The 26151-nt window shown below is 35.6% G+C and overlaps 1 protein-coding gene across 1 annotated transcript in view; it reads left to right on the top strand.

The window, feature by feature from the left end:
• LOC128857743 (amyloid-beta-like protein) overlaps positions 1 to 26151 on the top strand; it is a 66719-nt gene extending 40568 nt beyond the window's left edge. Inside the window, exons 3-11 of the mRNA XM_054093487.1 lie at positions 3428 to 3566; positions 4416 to 4637; positions 12986 to 13554; positions 13629 to 13781; positions 15952 to 16101; positions 16207 to 16880; positions 16943 to 17087; positions 17163 to 17342; positions 18751 to 26151. Of these exons, the coding sequence (XP_053949462.1) occupies positions 3428 to 3566; positions 4416 to 4637; positions 12986 to 13554; positions 13629 to 13781; positions 15952 to 16101; positions 16207 to 16880; positions 16943 to 17087; positions 17163 to 17342; positions 18751 to 18858 (2340 nt within the window). The 3' untranslated portion in view covers positions 18859 to 26151. The remainder of the gene's footprint in view (positions 1 to 3427; positions 3567 to 4415; positions 4638 to 12985; positions 13555 to 13628; positions 13782 to 15951; positions 16102 to 16206; positions 16881 to 16942; positions 17088 to 17162; positions 17343 to 18750) is intronic.

Raw genomic sequence — 26151 nt, 5'->3', positions numbered from 1 at the left:
AGGCTTAAACTAGAAAAGTGGACAAAAACTGCAATCAAAAACTTGCTCTTTATCAGTTTAAAAAAATTAAAAAATCCACTGAAACTTCTCTAACCATTTAAACAACAAAGAGGGACACACTTTTAGGCTGCCTATTACCAGCCGTACTCCGGCAGTTTCACAGAGAATATTTAAAATATTTGCGCCCAATTCAATAGCAGCAACCACTGGGAAATCTGCAACTGAAATTTCCCATATGCCACAACTAAGCCATAAATTGCAATTTATGCTATATTTTGTACTTTTTTTTTCAAAAAATGTAACGATAATGTTGCAGCGACAAATATGGCAAACTAATATTTATTGATTTATTGCTGTCGCATTAGCACAGAGGCAAGAATGATACACATAGCCTGATAATAAAATATAACAGAACATGCAATTAGGGATGCTACTCGCGAAATCCCGAAAACTATCGGAATTGACTTATTAAACTGAAATGACATTATTAGTAATTGTATCAGTGCTAGGTGTTGAAGCATAAGCAAAAATATCTTCGGGATCCCGACATTTTCACGTTAAGTTGACTAAATCCCAAGGTAATTTATTAACTTTTGCTTACAATTTACATAAATATTTTCGGGATCCCGAAATGTTCACGTTTAGTTAACTGAATCTCCAGGAAATTGATTAATTAATTCTAGCTTACAATTAAAAGTTCAGTAAAAATTTTGAATAAAATAAATTGAAAAATTTAACTTTTCAGCTGAGAACAGACACATCTTTTACTCGCAACACAGTGTTTTCTTCGTCAGGATTTTTGTGCGTAAATTTTAGCTTGAATTTAAATCATTTGCCATTCTTACAAATAGTCTTTGAATGCAAAACACTGTAAAGCCAAGATTTTTCCTCAGATTTTTTAATATTCTATGAACTATTTTGTGTTTTGAGAATTTTTTTGTTTGAATGGTCTTGAACTAAATACGTAAAAAATATTCGAAACCAAGTTATCCCCTTTAACATTGAATTCTTTTTTTAAATGTCTTACGTGAAAATGTCTCCATTTCGTATAGCAAAGGCAAAGCTTAGTAACTTTTTACTAAATTTAAAAACACCAACATTACCGGATCGCATTAAAAACAGCCCAAAAAGCCGGAATCACCAATTGCCGCTAATATAGGTATCCCTAATATAGAAAATATGAGCGCTTGTACATGGCGTATGAGTAACGCAGCCACGACAAAAAAAAAACTATGCAAAAGTCCGCATGTGTACGTGTGCATGAGTGAGGGCCACATATGTGCATACATATGCACGAAAAGCACATACCCATTTACACACACACGCATACATAAACAAAAGCCACACGAGACTAACATATTTCCAATAAATTTCAGAAATTGCTGCAATGCCACTGCAATTCGATGCCGAAAGCGCTTGTATATGTGACTGTATTTGTTTGTTTATTGTGTATGGTTGCGAAAATATTTATTACGCTGTGTGAGTGCTTCGAAAATTTAGATGGCAAAATTAATTTTATTGTTTGTCATTCACTGCCGCACACAGTCGGTTTAATTTGCAACAGTTTCAGAGCAGCAGCAGTGATTATCTAACTTACAGGTGTATGTGGGTATGAAAATGTGTATGCTTCTATTGTTTGCGTGTGTGTGTATTCTTTTTGTAGCAGTTCACACACAGTGCATGTTGTTCAATGTAATCCCCTTTTACCCACCAGATATCCCCCTTCAGTTGCATGCCACTCTGTGTAAAGCATTAATTCGCTGCCTAGTTTTAGGCGTTTCGATGCCTTTGCATTGATTTATGTACATACCTGCCACCTGTTTACTTCCCTTCAGCTGCTATCTCACTTTACAGCAACAACAATCACTCAAATTCGCCTCAAACGGCTAGCAGTTTCCTTGATACACTCGTATCCTGACAAGGCTTACTGTTATCGTTTCTGTGTAATGTATGCGGTGAGCTAAGTTGGCCGAAATTGATTTTGTAATCGAAGTGCCTGCGTGACACGCATACATGGAAGCAGGCGCGAACGAGACGGCACACACACTAGCCAATATGAAGCATGAGAATAGAAACTATAAGCGAAACTACGGCTCATACTGGATGTGGCCTCCACCGGCTCACTTCTGTAGTCAACACACGTTTTTCCACAGGCAGCCACACCGAAAGTAACAGTCAATGCAATATGCTGCTGCACACACATACAAACATGCGAACACACGCACTTATATATGCGCATACAAATGGCAGCATCGTTACAATTGAATATGCTCCGTCTAATTGTTGTTATTGCCATTTTGTCGCTGCATCTCGTTGTTGTTGCTTCACCGTTGGAGGACACTTTAGACTGCATCGATGTCATGTCAAGGTTGTACACAACACACTCACACCTAGTTATGATGCCCTACAACTGCATATCTATGCTCAACGCTTAATCACTAACTCACTTCACCCACCACACTCACAAACGCATAGGCATGCCAAATTGCGGATATCTGCTTTCAGCATCAACTACTTATCCTGTGTTCCAATCACTTATTTATGCTCTATACTGCATTTTGGCAATTAAATTTCATTTGGACATCGGCACATCTGCTTTTGCTATACCAAAAAGCAGGTTCCATTCTCGGCAAATCGACTCTGCAATTTAATTAAAGTTCAGCTTGCTGTTAATTGCTGTTTTCTATTTCAGATTTATATCAAAATTAACTACAAACCGCAAAACTCCATTAATCAACAACAAATATGAAAGGTATAATAGTTGAGTCTTGAAACTGCAGATCACCAAGGTTCTCTTTTTGGTTCTCTAATGTGTCTATAACTGTAAAGAATTCTTAAACTTAGTTTAACCCTCCAAATTTGTCATTTGAACATTTCTGCAAACACTCAAATTCATAAATTGCTATTTAAAGGCAGAAGTCGTAGTAGTTGGAAAGTGACTAAAATTGTACCAGTTGGTAGATGACCACTCATCTCCTTTTCTTGCCATTACGAACTATTTCGGTAAATGGTATGACTCTGATGTGCATATGGACTAACACTTTACATACCGATAAAAATACTAATTGCTGATTATAGCAGATGAACTACTTCAGTTTCAGAAAGAACGTACTGCAGTGGAAAAAAACTTGATCGCAGGGCTAGTTAACTTGAAACTTGCACTAAAAAACTTACCTTCTGTTCATATGGAATAAACCTAACAGCACTAAAACGTATTTAACTTCTATTATTTTCGTTAGGGTTTTAGCGTGGAAAAAATAAGAATATTATAAATATTATAAGTTGTAATTTTTTTTTTTGCTTATTTTAATATAATATCTTAAAAAATAATTTTAAGGTATCATTTCCTTCGAGCAAAAGTATACAAATAAGCTCTTTTAAATATAATTTATTCCCAAACTGAACGCTGTCACTCTCTTCTTTTCAGGCCTATCCGAATCGTGACATCACCAATATCGTTGAATCTTCGCATTACCAGAAAATCGGTGGCTGGTGTCGTCAGGGCGCTTTAAATTCGGCCAAATGCAAAGGGGCACACCGCTGGATCAAACCATTCCGTTGCTTGGGTAAGTAAACGAGGAGATGAAAAGCAATCCAAACATTAGAAAAGCTCTAACAGAGAAATGAAAAAAAATCAAAAGGGTGTGTAGACTCACGATGAGGGATAATGGAAGTAGGATATAGAATATAGAATATACAATATAAAATATAGAATATAGAATATAAAATATAAAACATAAAATATAAAATACCAAAAATAGAATATGGAATTTAGAATACAGAATATACCATATGTAAAATAGAGAATATCTTAAATATATATAAATATTTTTCAGCGTATGTTTGTGACCGGTGAACTGAAAAAGTAGCCAGCCAAAAGAGTTCAGGCTCATAGGATAAAACCATATGATGGTGATAGAGTAGTTACCGCTGTATTGGTAAACAAAACAAATTTAAGCCTTACGAAGGGAAATATAATATATTAAAGCAAAATGTTTTGAGTATCAGCGAAACATGGTTGGGTTTACTAATAGAATATGGAATTTGGAATACTATATTGGCAATCGCTTATTGATAAGACAAAAAGTTGTTTAAGTGGGTCCCAATTAATGCGTAATAATAGACTTCAATGATGTACTGTAATGTTATTATATACGATAATATATCAATAAAACGCGAGTGTGTGTGTGTCTAAGTGTATACGCACACATGTGCATTTGCGTACATAAATATTTAAAGTGTTCAAAACTACAGTAAATTTTTCTTATTTTATTAACCAACTAACTAATTTCTATCGCCCTCGTGGCCAACTCTTTCTTTCTCTCTCTGTCTCTCTTTCTTCCACTCTCCATCTCTCTTTCTGCAATATGTCTGCCCATTTCCGACCTTTTGTCACATTGTGCACTTGCTTTCAGAAGGACCATTCCAATCGGATGCGCTTCTCGTCCCCGAAGGTTGCCTCTTCGATCACATTCACAACGCTTCGCGCTGTTGGCCATTCGTGAGGTGGAATCAAACTGGCGCCGCCGCTTGCCAGGAACGCGGCATGCAGATGCGTAGCTTTGCCATGTTGTTGCCGTGCGGCATTTCGTTGTTCTCGGGAGTGGAATTTGTTTGCTGTCCGAAACATTTTAAAAGTGAGTAATTGTACATAACGGCAGAAGGCACTTGCGGATGCAGAGGGCAAGTTGAAGTAAAACATGTGTGTGTGTGGGCGTGTGTGCCGGTGAACAATGACAGTCACGAAACTTGTAAAAGGTCGCTTGACTAAGTCGCTTGGCGAATGTAAGGACTTATTATTATTATTATTATTATTTATTGTTCGACTTTCTTAAAATAAACATTACATTTCATTTTTAATCATTAACATTAGAACGTACGACAGTGACACTAGGTCGTTTGTCGGAAGAAAAAAGAAAAAAAAAACAAAATCTTACATTTTACATATGTTCCTATGGTACTATGTATTGAATTCGCTTAAAATTAATTTTCTATATTCTATAGAACCAGTGATGAACTTAAATAAGTTATTATATCCAGAAGGGCCAACACCATTTAAAATGTCTATGATTTCATCTCGGTTTAAACTAGGTATATTTTCCAAAAAATCTTTGACGAATTCTTTTAAGTATCGGGCATTTTCCTAAGAAATGTGTGATGTCTTCTAATTCGTTTAAGTTACATAAAGTGCAATTTAAATCCCTTTGGCTTCCCAAGTATATTAAATCACATCTGGCTTTCATAATCCACATAATTTTATAGATTCCAGTATTATCGTTTAAATAGCTTCTGGCGTTGTTATGGTCTAATTCCTTATATAATCGGGTGCTTTGGTGTGCCCTTTCCCATAAAGTTCGAATATTCGAATCATGAAGATTTTCTATTATTGAAATTTGAAATTTCTATTCCACTCTCTTTTATTTGAAGTGCCCCAGTTACATGTTATATTTAACTTTTGTGCTAGATTACTAATTTCTTCAACCCAAAATATCTGTTTTTCTGAAATCTTTTTTGATAGTATATGAGGCAATCTATTATCATCATATTCAAATAACGTTTTGAATATATACATATTTTAAGTGAAGCTGCAGTGTATACAAATGAAAACTTGGAACATTTGTCTCCAAGAGAATGCAATAAGATGGCGTATTACTCGGGAGGTGAAGTACCCTTTTTAAAAAATAAAGTTGAATTTTGTCTACTTCTTCAAACAACGAGTTTCCCCATACCTGAGCAGCATAACTCTGGATTGCTCTAGTCACCGCTAAAAACAGTTTCCATTTTGCCGACAACTTAATTTTATTTTTACTAACAAATGTTCACCAAGTTGCATGTATGCTGTTTTTCGCTAGAGCATTTCTATTTTCTATATGTTGCTTGAAACTGAGTTTTGATGTTAGCTTTACACCCAAGTAATTATATTCTTTCGCTAGTGGTATAACTTCGCCGTGAAAAAAACACTTTTCTTGAAACTGAGTTTTGATGTTAGCTTTACACCCAAGTAATTATATTCTTTCGTTATTGGTATAACTTCGCCGTGAAAAAAACACTTTTCTTTTTCTGCTACTCTACCGCCTCTCCGAAATATCATTATAGCTGACTTAGATAAGTTTACTTGCATATTCCACTTATCGCAGTATTTTTCTAAGTTGCTTATCATTTTTTGAAGAGCACTAACCTCATCTGCCAATATGACGATATCGTGAGCATATAATAGCAAACGGATATTTAACTCATCTATAAAGAGTCCCCCCTCCAAGCAGTCGTGCAGGTCATTCAAGTAAAGAGCAAAGAGCAAAGGTGAAAGCAGGCACCCTTGCTTTACTCCTGACGATATTTTGAATTTTTCCCTCATTTCATCTCCTACTTTTACTATCGAACATGTATTTCTGTAATAACTTTCAATAAAGTTTGCCATTTTGGTGGAGATTCCTATTTCATGAAGCTTGTATAGCAATAGTTGTCTAGGGACAGTATCAAAAGCGGTTTTAAAGTCCACAAAAAACGCGTACACATTTTCTTCTCCCTAAACTTAATATGGACTATTGCTGCTAGGTTATATATGTTATCTACAGTTGAATGTCGCTTTCTGAAACCTGCTTGAAATTCTGTTATAATATTTTTATTTTCTACCCAGCTTGTGAGTCGCTCATTTAAAATGCCCATCATTATCTTTGCAACACAATTCATGAATGAGATACCTCTATAATTGGAGGGAGATTTCCTATCGCCTTTTTTAAAGAGCGGATATATCAGACTTGTATCGAAACATTCAGATACTTGGCCCATATTATATAGCCTATTAAAAACGTTTGCCAACTCAACAAGAAACCGGTCATCGGCATTTTTAAAAAACTCATATGGAACCTTGTCTGAGCCTGGAGCTTTTCCACATTTCGTTTTTTGTAACATTAATCTGATTTCATCTATTGAGATTGGTCTGTCTAGACAATCATCCCTTACTAAATTTGCCACATATTGTATACATGGTGCACAGCGAGTTGGATTTAATAATGTTTGAAAATAGTGCATGAATATTGCTGGCGATACCTCTAGACAAGATTCTGTAACTGAACACCGAAGGACGTTGACTATCTTCCACCAAACCTTACTGTTATTAACCTCATTTATTCTGAGTTCAAGATTGTCATAGTAATTCTTCTTGCTCTCTTCACACAGCTTCTTGTATTTTCTATTTGCCTGAATATATTTCTTTTTATCACTTCCACTCAAAGTTTTGTTATAAATTCTCAGTTGTTTTAATGACATCTTTCTAGCTGACTGACATTTCCAGGTAAACCATTCCGATTTTTTTCTTAATCTTTCTTTATTTCGCCTCTGTGAAGTTGATGTTCTAATTATTTCAGTTAAATCTTCAAGATCTAGCTCTTTTTTTACATATTTCTTTTTCTGTAGGTTGCTAATAAGTTTCTTGTTATACAATTCTGCTCGTAATTCATCCCAAACAATTTTTGGTAACAAGTTCGTCTTGCATATTGAAGCTGATTTTCTTGCAGGCAATTGCATTTTTAAAATAATAGGCATGTGATCAGACCATGTTTTATTGTCCACTATAAAATCAGACGCATGTTTCAATATGTCCCGAGATATTGCACATATATCATTTACAGATTCACCTATATTACTATTGTAACATAAGTAAATTTTCCCTCAACATCACTACTTAACATTCCATTCAACACTATTAGACCATTATTTATACAGAACTCTATGAACTGCCTCCCACCTCTATAGATTTTTTTGTCTCTTGAATTCCTATCTGCTCTTCCTCCTACAATATCATTTAGTATGATTTCGTCCATATTTACTTGTACGTCTCAAATTCGTACATTAAGGTCACCGATTACAACACCATTTACAAAATCATTTTGAACAAAACTTTCTTTTACAATTTCAAAATCATGTATCCAGTTATTACCCTTCAAATATAATGGAATCAAGTTTACAGTTTTTTCCGCCACACAAAATTCGATTACGTCTAAACAGTCTAAACACTTAAATGAATATCTGACATCAACATTTTCTAGGTTTTTTTTAATGCCATAAAGGAGTCCACCACTTGCCCGTCCATAATGACTACGTCGTACTGCTGATCTCCAAAACAGAGTTAACCCCTTGAAGAATTTAAAATATTTTTTCAAAATTTTCCGTTTCAACATGCGTTTCTAACAAGATAACAACATCAAACGAACAAATGTAATCAAACAAATCTTTATATAACGTTTTGTTTGCTAAGCCGTTAATGTTATACGACACAATATTAATACATATTAGTTAATTGATTACGATTTTCTAAAAGTTCGTCACTGCTGGTTATTACATTTAATTTTGCGGTTACTTTAGTACAATTCTTTAGTTTTTTGAATTTATTTTCTCTAACAAAGAGTGATAGGTAATATCAATTTTTGACACGTTTATACCAAAGTAGTGAATAAGAATTTTCTCTGCCGGCTGTCCCTCACACATAAGTAATTTATTATTATTGTATGACATCCATTTGCCGTCAATATTCATGCTATCATTCCTTACGAATATCTTATGTGTTCTACTTAAGGTCAAGAGCTTTTGTTTTAACTGCAATAGCACTTTTCTATTTTGTTGCCTTTCAGAGCTAAGGTCCTTTTCAATATATATATCCGAACCTCGCAACATTCTAGCGTTTTTAAGGATATCTCCTGCCATTTCCACGGTTTCAAACTCTGCTATTATATTGCACTTATTATCTTTATCGTATAATGAACGTGCCTCTCTTATTTTAATGTGATGCAGACTAAGCTTATCTTCGCATAATTTTTGAACAGCTAGTGTTGGTTTTTCATCTTTTGTAACGCCTTTAAAAAATAACCTATTTCGCTTACTTTGGTCAACAAGGCGTAGTATTTCTTTTTGTTCCAATTCCCTGTCTTTTTTTAATTTTTGTACTTCTAGTTTAAGGGATTCGTTTTCAGCCTTTAGCTTTTCAATTTCCAATCCCATTGACTCTTTTAAATCTTGTATGTCTTGTTTAGAAGCTAATCGCTCTAATTGCTTATTTAGGTTGGTTTCAATTCCACGTATGGCTGTCATTACATCTTGCAGTGAAAGATCCGGAGATAATTCGGTAACTCTTCTCTTAGCCGCATTACTTGAAGTAGGAGTTCGATGCATTTTGTCAACTTGCAAGTATTAACAATTATAAAATAATTATTATTTAGTAACTACTACTAGGTGGCAATGCCTTTGATACGTTACACCTTTAACCTCTGTAACTACTCGTACACAAATTCGTTCTGCTACCCGCCAGTAGGTGGCGCTCCGCTAGTACCTAAATTCTATTTGTTGTTATGTTATGTATAGAGCTAATAATTTGAGGTTATGTTGATTGAACGCGCCAAAATGTAAATCTCAGACAATTTCACCTTCGCTGTTCCGCTCAATAAAAGACAGGAGGTACACCGATCTTGATGAAGTTCCCAAGTCTCACTAAACAATCAAAGGCTCGTAAACTTACGTCAGTAACGAATGTAAGGACTTGTGGCACGCTGGGATACTGGTGCAATTTATCTCCCAATTACGGGTTAGTAAATAGATAAATAGAAAAGGAATCGAAAACAATGAAAAGCAATCAGCGCAGTATGGTTGTAATGCAAAAAGGAGGAATGAGGCAAAAAGAGAGAAGCAACAACAACAACAACTATATCCGCTATACATTAATCAATTAATCGGGGGGAAATAAGCGAAAAACGCTTCCAAGAAATTTGATTTTAGTCTCGCAGATGCACACAATTTGCCAAACGTATTTTTCGCGTTGCACTTCAGCACATTTGCCTCTGCTAAAACCTCTATTCGCACTTACGTGCGTGTGCTTCTGTCTGCTAAGGGGGCGTCCATAAATTACGTGAGATGTTTTTTTCAATTTTCTGAACCTCCCTCCCCCCCCAGTGAGATGTCGTGAGATTTTATTCAACCCCCTCCCCCATCCCACAATCTCACGTGAGATTTTTCAAAATGTGGGTTTCTTATGTAAACGCGTTGCATTGTTTTATTTACGACTAGTTAAGACTAGTAATCAATATTGCTGAGAGTTATAAGTGTAATAAAAATTTAACAATAGAAGACTTAAATCGTAACTACTGCGATTAAAAAAAGAATATCTACTCTAATTCAGTCCATGGAGAATCATGCGCGGTTTCAAGAGAGACTATTGGGGCCAACATGTCCATATGATTTTCAGTAAAATCATGTGCTCCTTCAACTTCGTTCTAATCTAGCCACTCTAAGCCGTTGACGCTTGCGCACAGTAACTCATTAGCTCGTCTTGTGACAATCCGTGAGGGTCGCACTTTGCGGAACATACGCGCTTGCTTAGCTGGTGCAATGTGAGCTGCTCGCCTGTGCTCTGCAGCTCTTGTGATAGATGCGAAGTAAATACCGCATGTACTACAGCATATTTTCTCTAAATCATCACGTATACTTGGGCAATAGAGATCAATAGGCGTGCTGATGAAGGCATTCAGCGGTTCAATCGGTACGCGTATTAGAAATGGAACAAATGATTTTCCGTCATGTTCTTTAAAGTCCGGAATTGTCAAACGTCAAATTGAGTGATAGAGAGTTCGGCTCATAGTGGCGCGAAAACAACCGACGGGCTACACTGTACCGCAAATTCAGATTAAATTGAGCTATTTGGTATAAAACAAATATGGTGGTTTGACAGTAGTAATGTATAACGTCGAAGTATGAATGAAATTATTATTTTTTTAACGAATTAGTGAATGATCTTAATCATACTACGATTACGCTTGAGATTAAATCTTAAGCATGTACAATTTTTTTGTTTCAATCAGAAAAAAATTGCGTGATATTTGCCGAGCCCCCCCTCTCCCCAACGTAAGATTAGATGAGATTTGACTCGACCCTCACTATTTCTTCATTATTTAATCGTACATTTTTTAGTTTTTTGCAAAATTGTATTATTGCCCTTCTGTTATTGTTTTATAGTCCCATATTTTCGGTTGTTGTTTAATTTTAATCGCTTATAAAGTTAAATGGTTAATCCTCTACTTAAAAAAATTATAATAAAAATAAAGCAAAGTAGAAGCGCTGAGAAGCACTTTTAGCATTTTTAGCGTTTGCAAATCATTTCGTCTCGCAGCGTGATTTCCATTGTTTGTTTTGGCTTTATTTTTGTTTTATTGGAACAAAGAAAAAACAAAATTCGATGTTGTGAAAATAAAACCCACAAAAATTGTTGCACGTTTCCTTTGGTAAGAGGCTCCCTAACCAGACGATTTCAGTTAAAGTTTAGAGCTCCGTAAGTTTTGCTCGGATTCCCATGAAATTTTGGCACAGCCTTAAGGAGGTGTTGTGGTGTGCTCACATGTATGTAGATTCAGAATCAATCTCAAATATAACTTTGTAATTCGAAATTGGTTGTTTTATTTATGCTTAACTACTCTATTTTTACATAAAATGTGCATACTCAAAAACAACTCATGCCCAACGAATTTCAAGAACAGTCCTATTTTACCACGATTTTATTATGAAATTAACAAGGTTTCATTCATTCTCATTTTTTTTAATTTTCTTAAATTGTATTATATTCAGCTTTGCAAATACAAAAAAAATGCCATATAACGGGTGATTTTTTAGCTATTATCTTTTTAAACAGTTGGTTTAAACAACTGACGCACGTTTCGTGTTTTGTTTCACTGTCAAACATCTTCAGTTTGGTCTATAATTTAACCATGAATCGTCTTACAAACGAACAACGCTTGCAAATCATTGAATTTTATTATAAAAATGCTTGTTCTGTCAAGACAGTTTATCGCGCGCTTCTTCTATTTTATGGTCAGTTTAATCGACTATTCGAGCTGGTGTGACTAAATTTAGAACCAAATTTACATTATTGGACATCAAACCACCAACACGTTTACGCAGTGTGCGAACTGAAGAAAATATCATAGCTGTATCGGCCAGTGTTAATGATGACCATCAATTATCGATTCGTCGCCGTTCGCAGCAATTGGGCCTCTGTTACTCAACAACGTGGAAAATTTTGCGAAATGATTTAGGTGTGAAGCCTTTCAAAATCCAGCTGGTGCAAGAATTGAAGGCGAACGACGTGCGGCAACGCAGAATTTTCGGTGAATGGGCTCTTGGAAAGTTGGCCGAAGATCCACTTTTTTATCGAAAAATTGTGTTCAGCGACGAAACTCATTTTTGGATCAATGGGTACGTAAATAAGCAGAATTGTCGATTTTGGAGTGAAGATCAGCCAGAAGAATTGCAAATTTTTGAACAAAATGCAAGAGCTTGACCTGCATGACATGTGGTTTCAGCAATACGGTGTCACATGTCACACAGCACGCGTAACAATGGACTTGTTGAGAGCCGAGTTCAGTGAACATTTTATTTCACGTTCGGGACCTGTCAATTGGCCACCCAGATCGTGCGATATAACGCCTTTAGATAATTTTTTGTGGGGCTATGTAAAAGCTCATGTCTATTCAGACAAGCCTGCTTCAACTAACGCATTGGAAGACAACATTAAAGCATTTATATGTGAGATAAGGCCGAAACATTGGAAAGAGTATGCCAAAATTGGACTAAGTGGATGGACCATTTGAAGCGCAGTCACGGTCAACATTTGCATGAAATAATCTTCAAACATTAAATTATATGGACTGTACTATCGATTTAAATAAAAATTTCATGCATTTTTCTGAATTTTACGTGTGTTTTTTTGAAAAACTTTCCCATGGCTCTTAAAAAATCACCCTTTATATGTTATGGTCGTCAAAAAAATAATTCCGCATAACAATAAACCGTTTTAAAAGTACAAAAAATATTCTTTGGCCTACGGTCAACTTCTACCATTTCGAAAAATTAAATAGCAGTTTCACTGTTATCTGACATTTTCACCGCAATGCACCTCAGCTTTCATATTTTACTAATCATTGAACTCTCCTTTGCACTGCATTAGCTGATGAGATTCGCGTCAAGAAGACCGACCTACCTGTTATCGCCCCAGCTGAGATTACCAACAGCAACGTGGATGTGACCAACGATGATGACAATGACTCCAACTATTCCAAGGATGCTGGTGCTGATGATGATCTGGACGATGATGATGACCTAATGGGCGATGATGAAGAGGACGAGATGGTCGCTGATGAAGCAGCTGCTGGTGAGGCGAACAGTTCCAATGCCGAAGATTTGAATGGTGAATATGATTCAAGCGAGGATTTGGATAACTATGAGGAGGACGGTGGTGGTGCAGCTGACGAGCAGTCGGACAATTGGGAATTGCAGAATGGTAGCTCAAGCGGCGCGAAACCCATAGCGGTGAAGTCCAACGCAGATGAAGCGGGTGGCGCAAAGGGCAAATTGGGTGTCGAATCGGTGGTTAAGGGAGCTGCTGGCATGATGGCTGATGGGCCAGCCGCATTGGCAACACAACAACAATTACCCGCAGCACCATCGACCAGCCAGCCCACCGTCGACCCATACTTCACCCACTTCGATCCGCACTATGAACATCAGAGCTACAAAGTAAGTCAAAAAGTAAGTGTACTCTATTGCAATGTACATTTTATCAACCCAAACCGAACATATTCTAAAACAAGGAAGCCCAACAGCGCCTCGAGGAATCGCATCGCGAGAAGGTCACACGTGTCATGAAGGACTGGTCCGATTTGGAGGAGAAATACCAAGATATGCGCTTGGCCGATCCAAAAGCCGCACAGAGCTTCAAGCAGCGCATGACAGCACGCTTCCAGGTGAGTGGGGAATGCCTTCTATGTGTATGTGTATAAGTATGGGTGTGTGTATGCATGCTTATACACACCTACTATTAAAGCGCGTGTATGTACTTACAGTAAACACAAAGTTGCATATGCACAGCATGTCAAAGCACTAGCACTCTTTCTCTTCCCACACTTTTTCACAAGCTTTTGGTTGAAAGTTTAATGCATGGCGCGCGTTCTCATTTACGTAGAAAGATCGCTTTAAGTCATTGGCTAGAAAGCAAGTTGGCTAAAATGGAAATAAAAAGCTCAAGCATACATCGAAAGTTATTTCGAAGTTTTTTATCAAAGCTCTAATTCAAAAAAGGAAATTAAATTTTATAAACGGAGATTTGTGCCACCAAAAGATATTAAAGAGTTACTTTTGTGAAAGCTTTTCCTTATTTTACTCAAAACTGTTAAGCACAGCTTTGTGCTTTCAAAAGCTTCTTTGTAGCTAGTGATTATTGGAGCTTCCACAGCCAATGCTTTAAAGCTTCTCACTGCGTATGCTATTAACTCACGCTTAAGTTGCTTAGTTGCATCTCAAATTCATAATTTTTATATTCATCAGCAGCTTTTTCATTACTTCATCTTCACTTATTCAAATGCATTATTTTTCTCACCCTAAATATGTTCATTTTGAATATTTATTTTTTGCATCGTCTCATTTTCAACTTATTTTCGCACATTCTGCACTTAATTTAGCCTATTTTTCATAAGCCAAATGGGAGCGAAAGAGACATCAGATTGGAAGCTTTTGTAGCTGTCTTTCAAATCAAATATATAGAATTAAAATTTGTTTACCCCAAAAACCAGTTGTGCTTTTTAACCCCGATATGTGTAGCCTGGCTTAAATGATTCATCTACTTAGCTGAGCATGATTTAGAAACACAATAAACGGCTTAGTTGTGAAAGCTTTACAAAACCTAAAAGCTGAGCAAAACAAAAAAGAACATTTAGTTCTGTACGCTAAGTTTTTAATAAAAGTTAATTAGATGGGCGAAAGCTCCTTCAATGAGCTTTTTTGTCATGATTCCTATAAATTTTCTATTTGTTTTCTAAATTTCTTTTAAGCACCTAAGTGTTAGAAATATTAAGAAATATCTTTTAATTAAACTTTTATAGGGAAATACATCAAAAGAATTCAAAATTCGTTTTTTACTGGCCTTATACTTCTAAGGCTGAACTGTTTCTCCGGAGTGATGCAAAGACTTGTGGGTTTGTGTCTGATTACTATTTAGTTGGCACCGGGTTTGACGTGTTCGACGTATTTTCTTAGTATTAAACCACATATCTATCATTTTTTTAATATAACCTGATTCAACTCGCAGAGTTCCCTGTCCAAATTAGGAATATACTGCCTTTTTGTGTAGCTGAGAAAACAATCTAACACAGGTTAAGGCTAAAGATCTTGCAAAACATTTCTTTATTGAAATTTATATACCGATTGAAATCCGGATAACTCGAAGACGAAAGAATGTCCCAAAACCTAGTAGTTTCCATGTTTTTAAAGCCTAAATTTCAGATTGCAGTTTCTACTCAGTCGCATCAGCATGTCAGATCTTCTGATCCTAAGCATCGTATGGAGAATCTAGGAAGCGAAAATTTTGATAACCGGCTACTAGGTATTGAAAGTTATAGTGATAGTGAAAGTTACGTGATATCTAATATAAAACTAAGCTTTCGAAAGTTCCAATCACGCATACAGTTTTGTGGTAGTTGAAACCAGTACTACTTCATATTACTGTTCAATAATGAAATAGTCTGAAAATGTAGTTGTAACGAATAGTTTTCATAACTCAATTGGACAATTTTATAAACATAAAATAACACTACTGTTATTTACTTTTCGAGCTGTCAATTCCATCCGATATTCAAGCAATTCTTCTCGACACATTTTCTGTACTCACTTCTCGTGCGATATTTAACCTATCTAGTAATGAGTTTACCACAACTAACAACCACCACCGCCACCGTAAATCCATCATCAACATTTTCGTTTTTTTTTTTCTAAATCAAAGACTCAAAACTCTCCCCCACCACTGCAAAATTCGAAAATCAACCAACTTCCCCAAAAAATTGCAATTCGTTGATTCATCTCTCTGATTGATTCTTTCTCTCTTGATGTGCTATACGTCTTTATATGGGAATGTAATTTTAGACTTCTGTTCAGGCACTCGAAGAGGAAGGCAACGCCGAGAAGCATCAGCTGGCCGCTATGCATCAGCAGCGCGTTTTGGCACACATCAATCAGCGTAAACGTGAAGCGATGACCTGCTACACACAAGCGCTCACCGAGCAACCACCAAATGTGAGTTGTCCGCCAAGGCGCGTTGCTCCCGCCAAAGTGGAAATGTTCAACTGCTGATATGGTATTTCACCCTCTCTCCCTTTTTCTCTCTTCTGCTCATTGCAGGCTCATCATGTAGAGAAGTGTTTGCAGAAATTACTGCGCGCTTTGCATAAGGATCGCGCACATGCTTTGGCGCACTATCGTCACCTTTTGAACTCCGGCGGCCCAGGTGGCTTGGAAGCTGCTGCCTCGGAACGTCCACGCACTTTGGAGCGCCTCATCGATATTGATCGGGCTGTCAATCAGTCGATGACCATGTTGAAACGCTACCCCGAACTGTCTGCCAAGATTTCACAGCTAATGAATGATTATATTTTGGCATTGCGCAGTAAGGACGACATACCCGGCTCATCGTTGGGCATGAGTGAGGAAGCGGAGGCAGCCATTTTGGATAAGTATCGCGTTGAGATCGAACGTAAGGTGGCGGAAAAGGAGCGCTTGCGTTTAGCCGAGAAACAGCGTAAGGAGCAGCGTGCCGCCGAGCGTGAGAAATTGCGTGAGGAGAAGCTGCGCATGGAGGCTAAGAAAGTGGATGAACTGCTGAAGTCACAAACCGAACAAGATAGCGGCGCCAGTGGCGCTGGCTCTTCTGCCTCGTCGTCTTCTTCCTCTTCTGCAGCTTTGGGAGAGTCAAAAGTGAACAGCAAAGAGTTGGGGCAACTTGTAGATCCCACAAAATTGGCGCAGAGCGAAAAGGACAGCACTGGCGGTGAAGAGTACGCCGATGTCACTGTCAGGTTAGGGGTGTGAACCTTGATAATACAGCGTACAGCATATCATTTTTGGCTTTCTCTTGCAGCACCAAAACCCAAACCGTCCTGCCCACAGTCGATGATGATGCCGTACAGCGAGCTGTTGAGGATGTAGCAGCTGCTGTCGCTCACCAAGAGGCCGAGCCACAGGTGCAACACTTTATGTCGCACGATTTGGGCCATCGCGAATCGGTAAACCGTTAATCATTTTATTTAATACGAATTTTTTCACAAATTATTTTTGTTCATTAAAAATTGTCTGTGCAGAGCTTCTCGCTGCGCCGCGAATTCGCACACACGCATGCGAACAAGGAGGGACGCAATGTCTACTTCACTTTGTCTTTTGCTGGCGTTGCATTGTTAGCGGCCATCTTTGTTGGCGTTGCTGTGGCCAAGTGGAGAACATCTCGCTCGCCACATGCGCAAGGCTTCATTGAGGTTGATCAGGTAAGTAATGGACATGCTAAAAATAATATTATGGCAAAAAAGTAAACTCAGTGAAATTGGCAACGCCGCAACTGAAAATATTTCACATACAATTACTAATACAATAAAATCCCGTTAAGTGCCCAACGTAGAACGAAATTATGGAAAAATTGGCAACACCGATATTTTTGTATGTATTTTTCTAGTGAACTATTTACATTTTTAAAAATTGGTAGAGATATGTACATATATCCTATCGAAATTGGTATTTGGACACCTGAACCTCATAAGCTATCATTGGCAATGATAGTCAGACCAGGTTTTTGATAAAACTAATCACCGGAAATTTTCTTAAATTTATTCTAGACAATTGTGTTTCCCAAATTTTTACTGGTATTTTTTCTCGCCAAAGATTGAAATTGCTTGTCTTTCAGTGATAATTTGTTTAAATTTTCGTTTTGTTTGAAAAAGTTAAAATTCCAATATATTTAACTTTTGAAACTAAAAATATAGTAACTTTTTTCTGACTTCTATTTCTCCCATTTTACTCCCTTCACTGAAAATGTACTAAAATTTCCGTTTGGTTTGAAGTTTATAGTAATCTTCAATGAAACTTGGTAAAAAAACGAGCAGTTTCAGAAGCTTTCTAGGCCCACAACTTAATCTCTCACTAGCGTTTATTCTTGACTTATACTTTTTCACTTAATGATTTTACGGAGTAAGACATTTTTCAATGAGAAAACTGTATTTCTGTTATTCCTAGGCTTCGAACCCTACAATCACGTTTTCGACTTTAATACTATGCAATATTATGTGAAAACAGCTCAACCATTTCAAGCGAAAAGTTATCTAATACAAAATTTGTTGAATAACCGAAGTAAAATTTGGCAGCATAGGAACTTACTTTCGTTGTCAAAAAACGCTTCAAATTATATTTCAACTAAATAAAAGTAAGTAAATAATGGGCGCGTACACTTCTGTTAAGTGTTCGGCCGAGAGCAAATGTTTGGCATGAAACAGCAAAATGATAGAAAAGCCTTTTCTTATAGTGGGCGCCACTCGGCAGGCAATGGAAAACTTCCGAGTGTAGTTCTGCCATAAAAAAACTGCTCATAAAAACCATTTACCCTTCGGAGTCGACTTAAAACTGTAGATCCATCCATTTGCGGAACAACAAATAGGAGGAGGAGCTCAATTGCTCACAGTAAATTGGAAAATTGGCAACACTTATTACAAAAATAAGATTTACTATGCTTTCGAAAGTAAAAGAAACTCGAATGGAGAAAATTGGCAATATTACATCTTAAACCTTAAATTGAATTAAAGTTTAAATTGGTTTAAGTTTAAGAAATATATATATACATACATGTAACACATTTCTTTTTAAACTCTAAGCATTTCACTTATTAATATTATTTTGAATTTCTAGAACGCCAGCACACATCACCCCGTTGTACCGGAGGAAAAAATCGTGGCGAATATGCAAATCAATGGCTATGAAAATCCAACATACAAATATTTCGAGGTGAAGGAGTAAAAGAACCAAATAACAGAAAAATTTAATAATAAAATAAATTTGCAAATATTGTAAACGCACTCAGAAACTCAGAAATCCCACTAAAGGAAAAGTAAGCCCCGCCCTTCCCCTAAAAATAAATAAATTAAATCCCCTATAAGAAGCCTGCTTTATCATACCACTTATACATGAAAAAATAACAAAAAACCAAAATTCAAATTGAATCATACTAAAACAAAAATAAAAACAACAACCACAAGCCCGTAAATTATACAAACCATATTTTCCACAAAAATACATAAAAATAAGTATAAGACAATTTAAAAATAAATAAATTTAAAGAAAATCGGAGCGCAGTTCCAACATTGTAGACAACAGACAGCAACAAAGGAAGTACTAATAACTGTAAAAAGAAAATAGTAAAAGAAAAAGCGATGAAAAAGAAAGGGGCCAATAAAAAGGATAACTAAAACTTTAAAAAGCGCAAATAAGTTCGGTCAAAGTTTTGAAAGAGAGAAGTGAAAAACTAATATTTAATATTTGAAAGTAAAAACGAGCTCAATAATCCAGCGATTTCAGCTCGAAAATTATACTCAAAGACCCAAACACTCACTCAACCACTCACACATACATACATATATATGCAACCACATTCACTCACAAACTCACTCAATGGAAGATACTAAAAATAATTCAGAATTCTTTCATAATCTACATTTGAAGAAAAAAGTATGTTGTTCTTGTTTAGAAAGTATTAATTAAAAATTATGTGTAATGGTAATGAGTAACAAAAAAAAACATGAATTAAAATTTAAGTAAGAAAATCAAGAAAAAGCAAATTAATTTTAAGCAAAAGTGGAATACAAAATTTGCAAATAGAAAAAAGGCAAATGAAGACGTGCGAAAATTTTATTTAAGTAAATTGATAAATAACTATTAATGTTGCGCAAAAATCAACAACAACCATAAAATCTAAAAGAAAAATAAAACAGATACAAGTTTTCTAATTATTGAGCGAAAATTTCCTAAGCATAAGAAACGCGTTTGCGTGGCTGACAGGTGTTGAGGTGAATATAAAATAATTTAAAATGGCATCTGTTTCTAGGCGCGCCAAAGAAACCAAAGTAAGAGAGAGCAAAGCATGTAAAGCATGTAAATGAAAGCAAAGGAGAGCAAATAGGCAAAATGCTTAAGACAACCAAAGACCATTGCGAGCGAAATAATCAGAATAATTATACAGAGATGCTCAAAAACATTGCCAATAGAGCTGATTTAGAGAAAATGCACAAATGATCAACTTATCGAAAGAGATTTACAAAAAAAATTAAAGAACAGCAACAGCTGAGTATAAGCATTTTTAAATGAGAGAGCAGAACGGTACTGCGGAAAGAATTTGGAGGATGTGCAAGCTGTAATTTGTAAAATTGTTTAGAAAACTGCTTCTAGAAAGCTCACATGCTTAAGTAAAACCACGATTCCAATGGGGTTTCAGTAATTTTAATTGCGGAGGCAAATGTCGAACTTGGAAACTGCCAACATCTAAGTGAGAAACGCGCTTAGTAGTGGCGCTATAGAGACGGCTCATACTGAACAACAGCTTTCTTCACATTTGTGTGTACTTAAAATGCGATTAAAACGCGCAAAGGCTCTGCGCAGTTAAAATGGCGGTCTCTCTTTAGCCACGCAAATGGAAATTTTCTCACATGCACCCACGTACACATACACTCACACAAATACATTCGCAAATGGAGAAAACAAATTGTATTTTAAATAAAAATCAATAAATTAAATTAAGTAAGTGAAATTTTTTGTGAATGTGTAAAAATCAATTTATGAAACATCAAAAATAGAGAATGCAAAAACTTAAAGAGCTCACCACGCCTATAAAGAAACAAACTTTTACTTACTCTACTCTTAACAAAATCGCCTGCTTTTCATTAATAATCCCCCATTAACGCTATAAACAAAAGGTTAGCATTAGCTGGTTAACAATTCGATATATATGTATATATACATATACATACTTATATTCATTGGGAACAAAAACTAAAAGAGAGAAGAGAGTAAAGTAAATAAAGCACATATGTATACAGACATAACTATATAAACGCCTGCTGCTATTCTTATACTCAAAACTCACAGACGGAAAGAGAGAAGAGGCACATACACATACTTACACACATAAATCCGTAAATCATACTGATGTACAAAAATGAAAACACACACACTCGCGCGTGCTTGACAGGTGAAATAATTCCGTGTAAGCTTAGAAAAGCTTTCACATGCAAATGAGAAATGTAGTGAAAAGCGGATGTAGCAACTTTGAGTAGAGCTTTGCTGTGCTTTGAAGAGAAAAACGTCGCTTTCAGACCAGGCAAATCAATAAAATTGTGTCGGTGTAAGATTAGTGGAAAGTTCGCTAGAGACAATAAATCATAGTGAGAGCTGAGTTTGCTGTTTTACAGTAACGCAAGCCGCATTGCACGTTGAGCTCAAATATCGAAAAGCTTTACGTTTCTTGGGTTTCTAACATGTGAGAAAAACTTACTTAGCGAACGAGGGCATGAGCGGCAGCTCAGCAAGCACAAGAAAGCTCTTTAAACTCAAACTCAAAGCTAATTTTGCACGTTTTTGAGACCAACGAAAGAAAGCGTTAATGACTGAGCTGTCGAAAGCTAATTACAGTGGCCATGCTTTGATAAAGCTTACACGTGGCGCTCACTACAAGCCAGTGTAGAAAGTTAAGAAAAAATGCGCAAAAGCGCAGCTACGCAACATGCAATACATACTTACAAGTACTTGGAAAAAACAATTAATTTCCTATTCGTAAAAAATCGTTCATATCAATTTTCATATTTATATTTATTATTAAGCAATAGTTTTTAGCATTTAGTATATTTAATTTAGTGTTTTAATTATATAATTTAATTACTTGACAAATACAATTTTGAACATTTGTGCAAATTGAATCAGACACAAAAATCAACACTCGAAACAAAAGGAGTGGAAATGTAATGAGCGGAAAAGAATAGCAACAAAAGTAGTTTTACTAAGTGTTTCAATTTGCTTACGTGCATACTTACATATATAAATATATATATATATATATTTATTGAATTACATAAACACATACATACACACATGTGTTGTATGTTGTTTACTTATGCACTTGGCTTTAGTTGCTGCTAAACAATACAGTTACTTAGATGATGTGCAGTATTTGTTATTCGATAAGTTAATTTTTTTCTATTAACGTATTTATATGTCAATGTATGTAAAACTAACAAAAACGAAAAATTGCCAAGCTGAGTTGAAGGAGTTTGCATACAAATATGAACAAAACACACTTGATTACCCGCGGAAGGGCAGTTTGTGGTACGAACGATAATATTCAGGAAATTTTTAAAATTCAAACAAAAGAACTTCGCTACACTTTTCCAGAATTGAGATAAAAATTTAGAAAATTAAAAATTAACTGGTTGAGAATTACAACTGCACTATATATTAAGCGGTCACATGTTTCTCGTACTCTGCCTCCCTCCCTCTCGCTCTCTCGCGCGCGCGCACTCAAACTCAGGGTCACTAGCAAGTTTGAAAGCTGAGACGAAAAACATATATACATACATATATATAGGATCCTCCAACTTCTAGTTGGAGCATAGGGCGTGGACAACTCCTCTTCGAAGTCGAGGTTGGGCAAGAGCTCTATGTTCATTCCAAGCCTTTTTGAACGACCTCATCTCAGCCTCCGTTGAACGGCATCAGGTGGTTTCTGGGCTGGCTACATTTCGTACTGTCTGTTGAAAGGTGTTCCATCGCAGCGTCTGTTTGGCGATTTTTTTGTCACTCTTCCTCAGGCTGTAGCTGATCCATTGCCATTTCCTTCTGCGTATTTCAGTCGCCACATCGAATTGGTTAGCATTCCTCAGTAATTCGGTATTAGAAATAGTTTGAGGCCAGAAAATTCGTATTATACAGCGTAAGCAGCGATTAATGAACGCCTTGTGATCATTCCGGCGACCTTCCACGTCGTACAGCCGCATAGCAGGACGGACATGAAAATTCGCAAGAATCTTTAGCGCTAACAAAAACCTTTTGTACAAAGCTCAATATTCCCTTCCGGACATGATTATTTTCTCCGCTTTCTAAGCTGCCAATAAAATTGGCAACAAGATTATAGAACTTGGCGGATACCGTAAACGAATCGTTAAAGTCCTGACTCGATTCTCACTCTTGACAGGAAACACCAAATAGCGGTGCCGGTTCCCCTCGGCAGGCAATGGCAAGCTTCCGAGTATGTTACAGCCATGAAAGATTTTCATACAAACCATTCAACCACTCGGAGGCGGCATAAAGCTGGGAATGTCTTCATTTGTGAAGCAGCCACATCAAGGCGCACGCCACAAAGCGGCCAAATACCCAATAAAAGATCTAAACATACAAAGACCTCCATATTTAATTTTTAGGATTATTATTACTTATTTTTGCTCTTTAAAAAAAATATAATTTTTCTACTTTTTTCTTCTGGAAAAATAAGAGTCTGCCAGTTTTTTACTAAAAACGGTTGTGGCACTGACATAAACAAATTTTCTGGAGATTACGGCTGCGATAAAAGAGTAGAGTCCACAGTCCTAGTTTCCTTCGACAATCGATTCTACATTACCCGCACGAAATGGATTTAAATCCGGCCCAAGATTATCATCTCCTCAAGCCGCTTCTTTCGATTTTTCAGCAATATTAGTCTAAAGAGACTGTCAAAATTTAAAATACAATATAATCGCATGCATTTCATTTTTTTCTATTCATGCTGTGAGATCCGTACAAAAAACCTTATTTTTTTCGACTATTTTCCTGCAAAATCCGTCTTGAGCGAACTTCACTATTATCCCTACTTCCTAAAATAACCCAGATATAAATACTTGGCAATGAATGCGAAAGAAAGCTCGAACTTTGGATAGACGCGCTCTCAATTTTTCGCGCCCCAACCACATAAGGAAGCATTCGTTCGTTCATTCGAATTGCCACAATTCTCAACCGTTTTTATGCTGTTTTCTTCTATAAGTGGAGTGCCACTTGAAATAATTGAATATCTGACGAAATAAAATTCGTTAGCAAAATTTGTCTAAAAAATGTTCACCTCTAAAAACAAGCAAACAGAAACACACAGGCAGACACACAAAAAGACTCACCAAAGAAGAAAACAAAACCAAAAATTATCAAACAAATAAACCTAAACACATATTGCGTATAAATTATTTATAAACAACTATACCTACAAAAACAACTACAAATTCTTAACAAACGCAAATTTAAAAGCAACTCTAAGCAAAAGTTTGCTAAATAGAGTAAGGAAAAAATGCTAAGCAAACCAAAAACCTAGTCAAAGCTTAAATATTTTTATGTTTATTTATTATAGAGTAAACAAAACACATACATGCATATATATATCTATATATATATATATGAAATACATATATGAAAAATAGAAATAAAAGTAAACAAATCAATAATAACAACAACAACCGCAACAATTGATATTTACACTTACAATTAGCGAAGATAAAAGCGTAAAAATAAATTTTAAAAATTTATAAAAAAATAAGCATACAACCAGATGGAGAAAATGGAGAAATTGTAAGCAAAAACCCCGTCCTGCGTTAATTAAAAAAAATAAAAAATAAATAACAACTACATATAAAAAAAGCAAATAAAGTTAAAGTAAAATATTAAATGCAAATAAATGAGAAAGACACAAATCAAACAAATACCAAAACAAAACAAAAATATCAGCAAGTAAATTTACAAAGCATGAAATGTTGCGAAAGACAAACAAAAAAAAAAAACAAAAATTAAGATGTATTTAAAAATAAAATAAAAAACTCGCAACTTTTCTCGACGTCACTCTCCCCCTAAAACCACTTTGATTTGTAATAAATGCTAAAATTATATATAAAAAATACTTCATTTAATATTTTCGCATAGAAAATAAAAAAAACCTCTACCACTACTCATTTATTTTTATTTTTTGTAAGATTTTTTGTTTTTCATTTAATTAATGCGCATAAAAACCATTAATAGCAGCAAAAAACGCATTCATTATATACTGAATTATTGTATTATTGCATTAAGAAATAAGGAACAAAAAATTATAAATAAATTAAATTACAAAAAAACCAAAAAAAGAAAAAAAAAACAAATATTATATATATGTGAATGTACTCAATGACAATTGTAATTGCAACAATAATTGTACGCTAATATTATTATATTAAAAAAGCAAACAAAAACAAAACCACAGTAACACAACAACAATACTAACAACAATAGATAATACCCAGCACCCAAGAAAAATAAATACAGGAAAAAACAGGAAACGCCACAAACACTTTATTTGTAGTCAACTGGCAACACTTTTTTGCTAAGACTTCGGTAAGAAAATATTAAACAATACACAAACAAAAAGCAAAAAACAAAAACAATTACCAAACACACAGGCAACACTGTAGGGGTGGTTAGCCGGTCATGCCGTTGCCAAATGCAACGCTGTAAGCTACACGACACACAACCCCAGCTGGCGAAAATGTCAAGGACTCCTACAGATGCAAATGCATTTGAAAATACATTGAAAAAAATGTGTTTTTTTTTTCATCTATGAAAGTCCATATTTTCGAGTATAGAAAGCTCCACTTACGAATTGCCGTCAGACTTTAGCAAAACCAAAACCGCAATCAATACACATTAACTTTGTACTTGTGCATGTATTTTTGTGTAGCAATGCCAGATGATTGTAACTGTAAAATTTTTCAACCTCCCCTCAAAGAAAAATAGTAAGAAACTCAAACGCAAATTTGTAATTTAAAATAAAAACAAATAGCAAATACTATAAGTTGATGTTTCGCGTATTAAAAAAATTGTCATCGAACAGAGCGCGCCACATACATTCAAAAGCAAATAAAATAATGAGAAAAGGAAAACAAAGTATTTAAATGAGAAATCTGTAAGTGGTAAAATGTCAGTGGCAAAATGTATGAAAATATGGTAATTTAAATTCAGTGTAAACAATAATAAAAACAAAATAGCGAAAACAACATGAAAACCAATACTTACACACACACCTACAGGTACATACACACACTCCCACACAGAATCAGTATAAGCAAAAGAAGCACAGTAGTGCTGCAGAGGAGAGCAACAACAAAAGTAAACCAAAAAAAAGTAAAACAAAGTAACATACAACAAATTTTTTCTTTCGAATTTTTTGTGTTCTTTTTTCGAAATATTTTGCATAAATAATAAAATAAAAACAAAAAACAA

Source organism: Anastrepha ludens, chromosome 3 (assembly GCF_028408465.1).
Source record: "Anastrepha ludens isolate Willacy chromosome 3, idAnaLude1.1, whole genome shotgun sequence".
NCBI lineage: Eukaryota > Metazoa > Arthropoda > Insecta > Diptera > Tephritidae > Anastrepha > Anastrepha ludens.
Note: the sequence above shows the minus strand (reverse complement) of the source record. Positions and strands in the feature narration are given on the sequence as shown.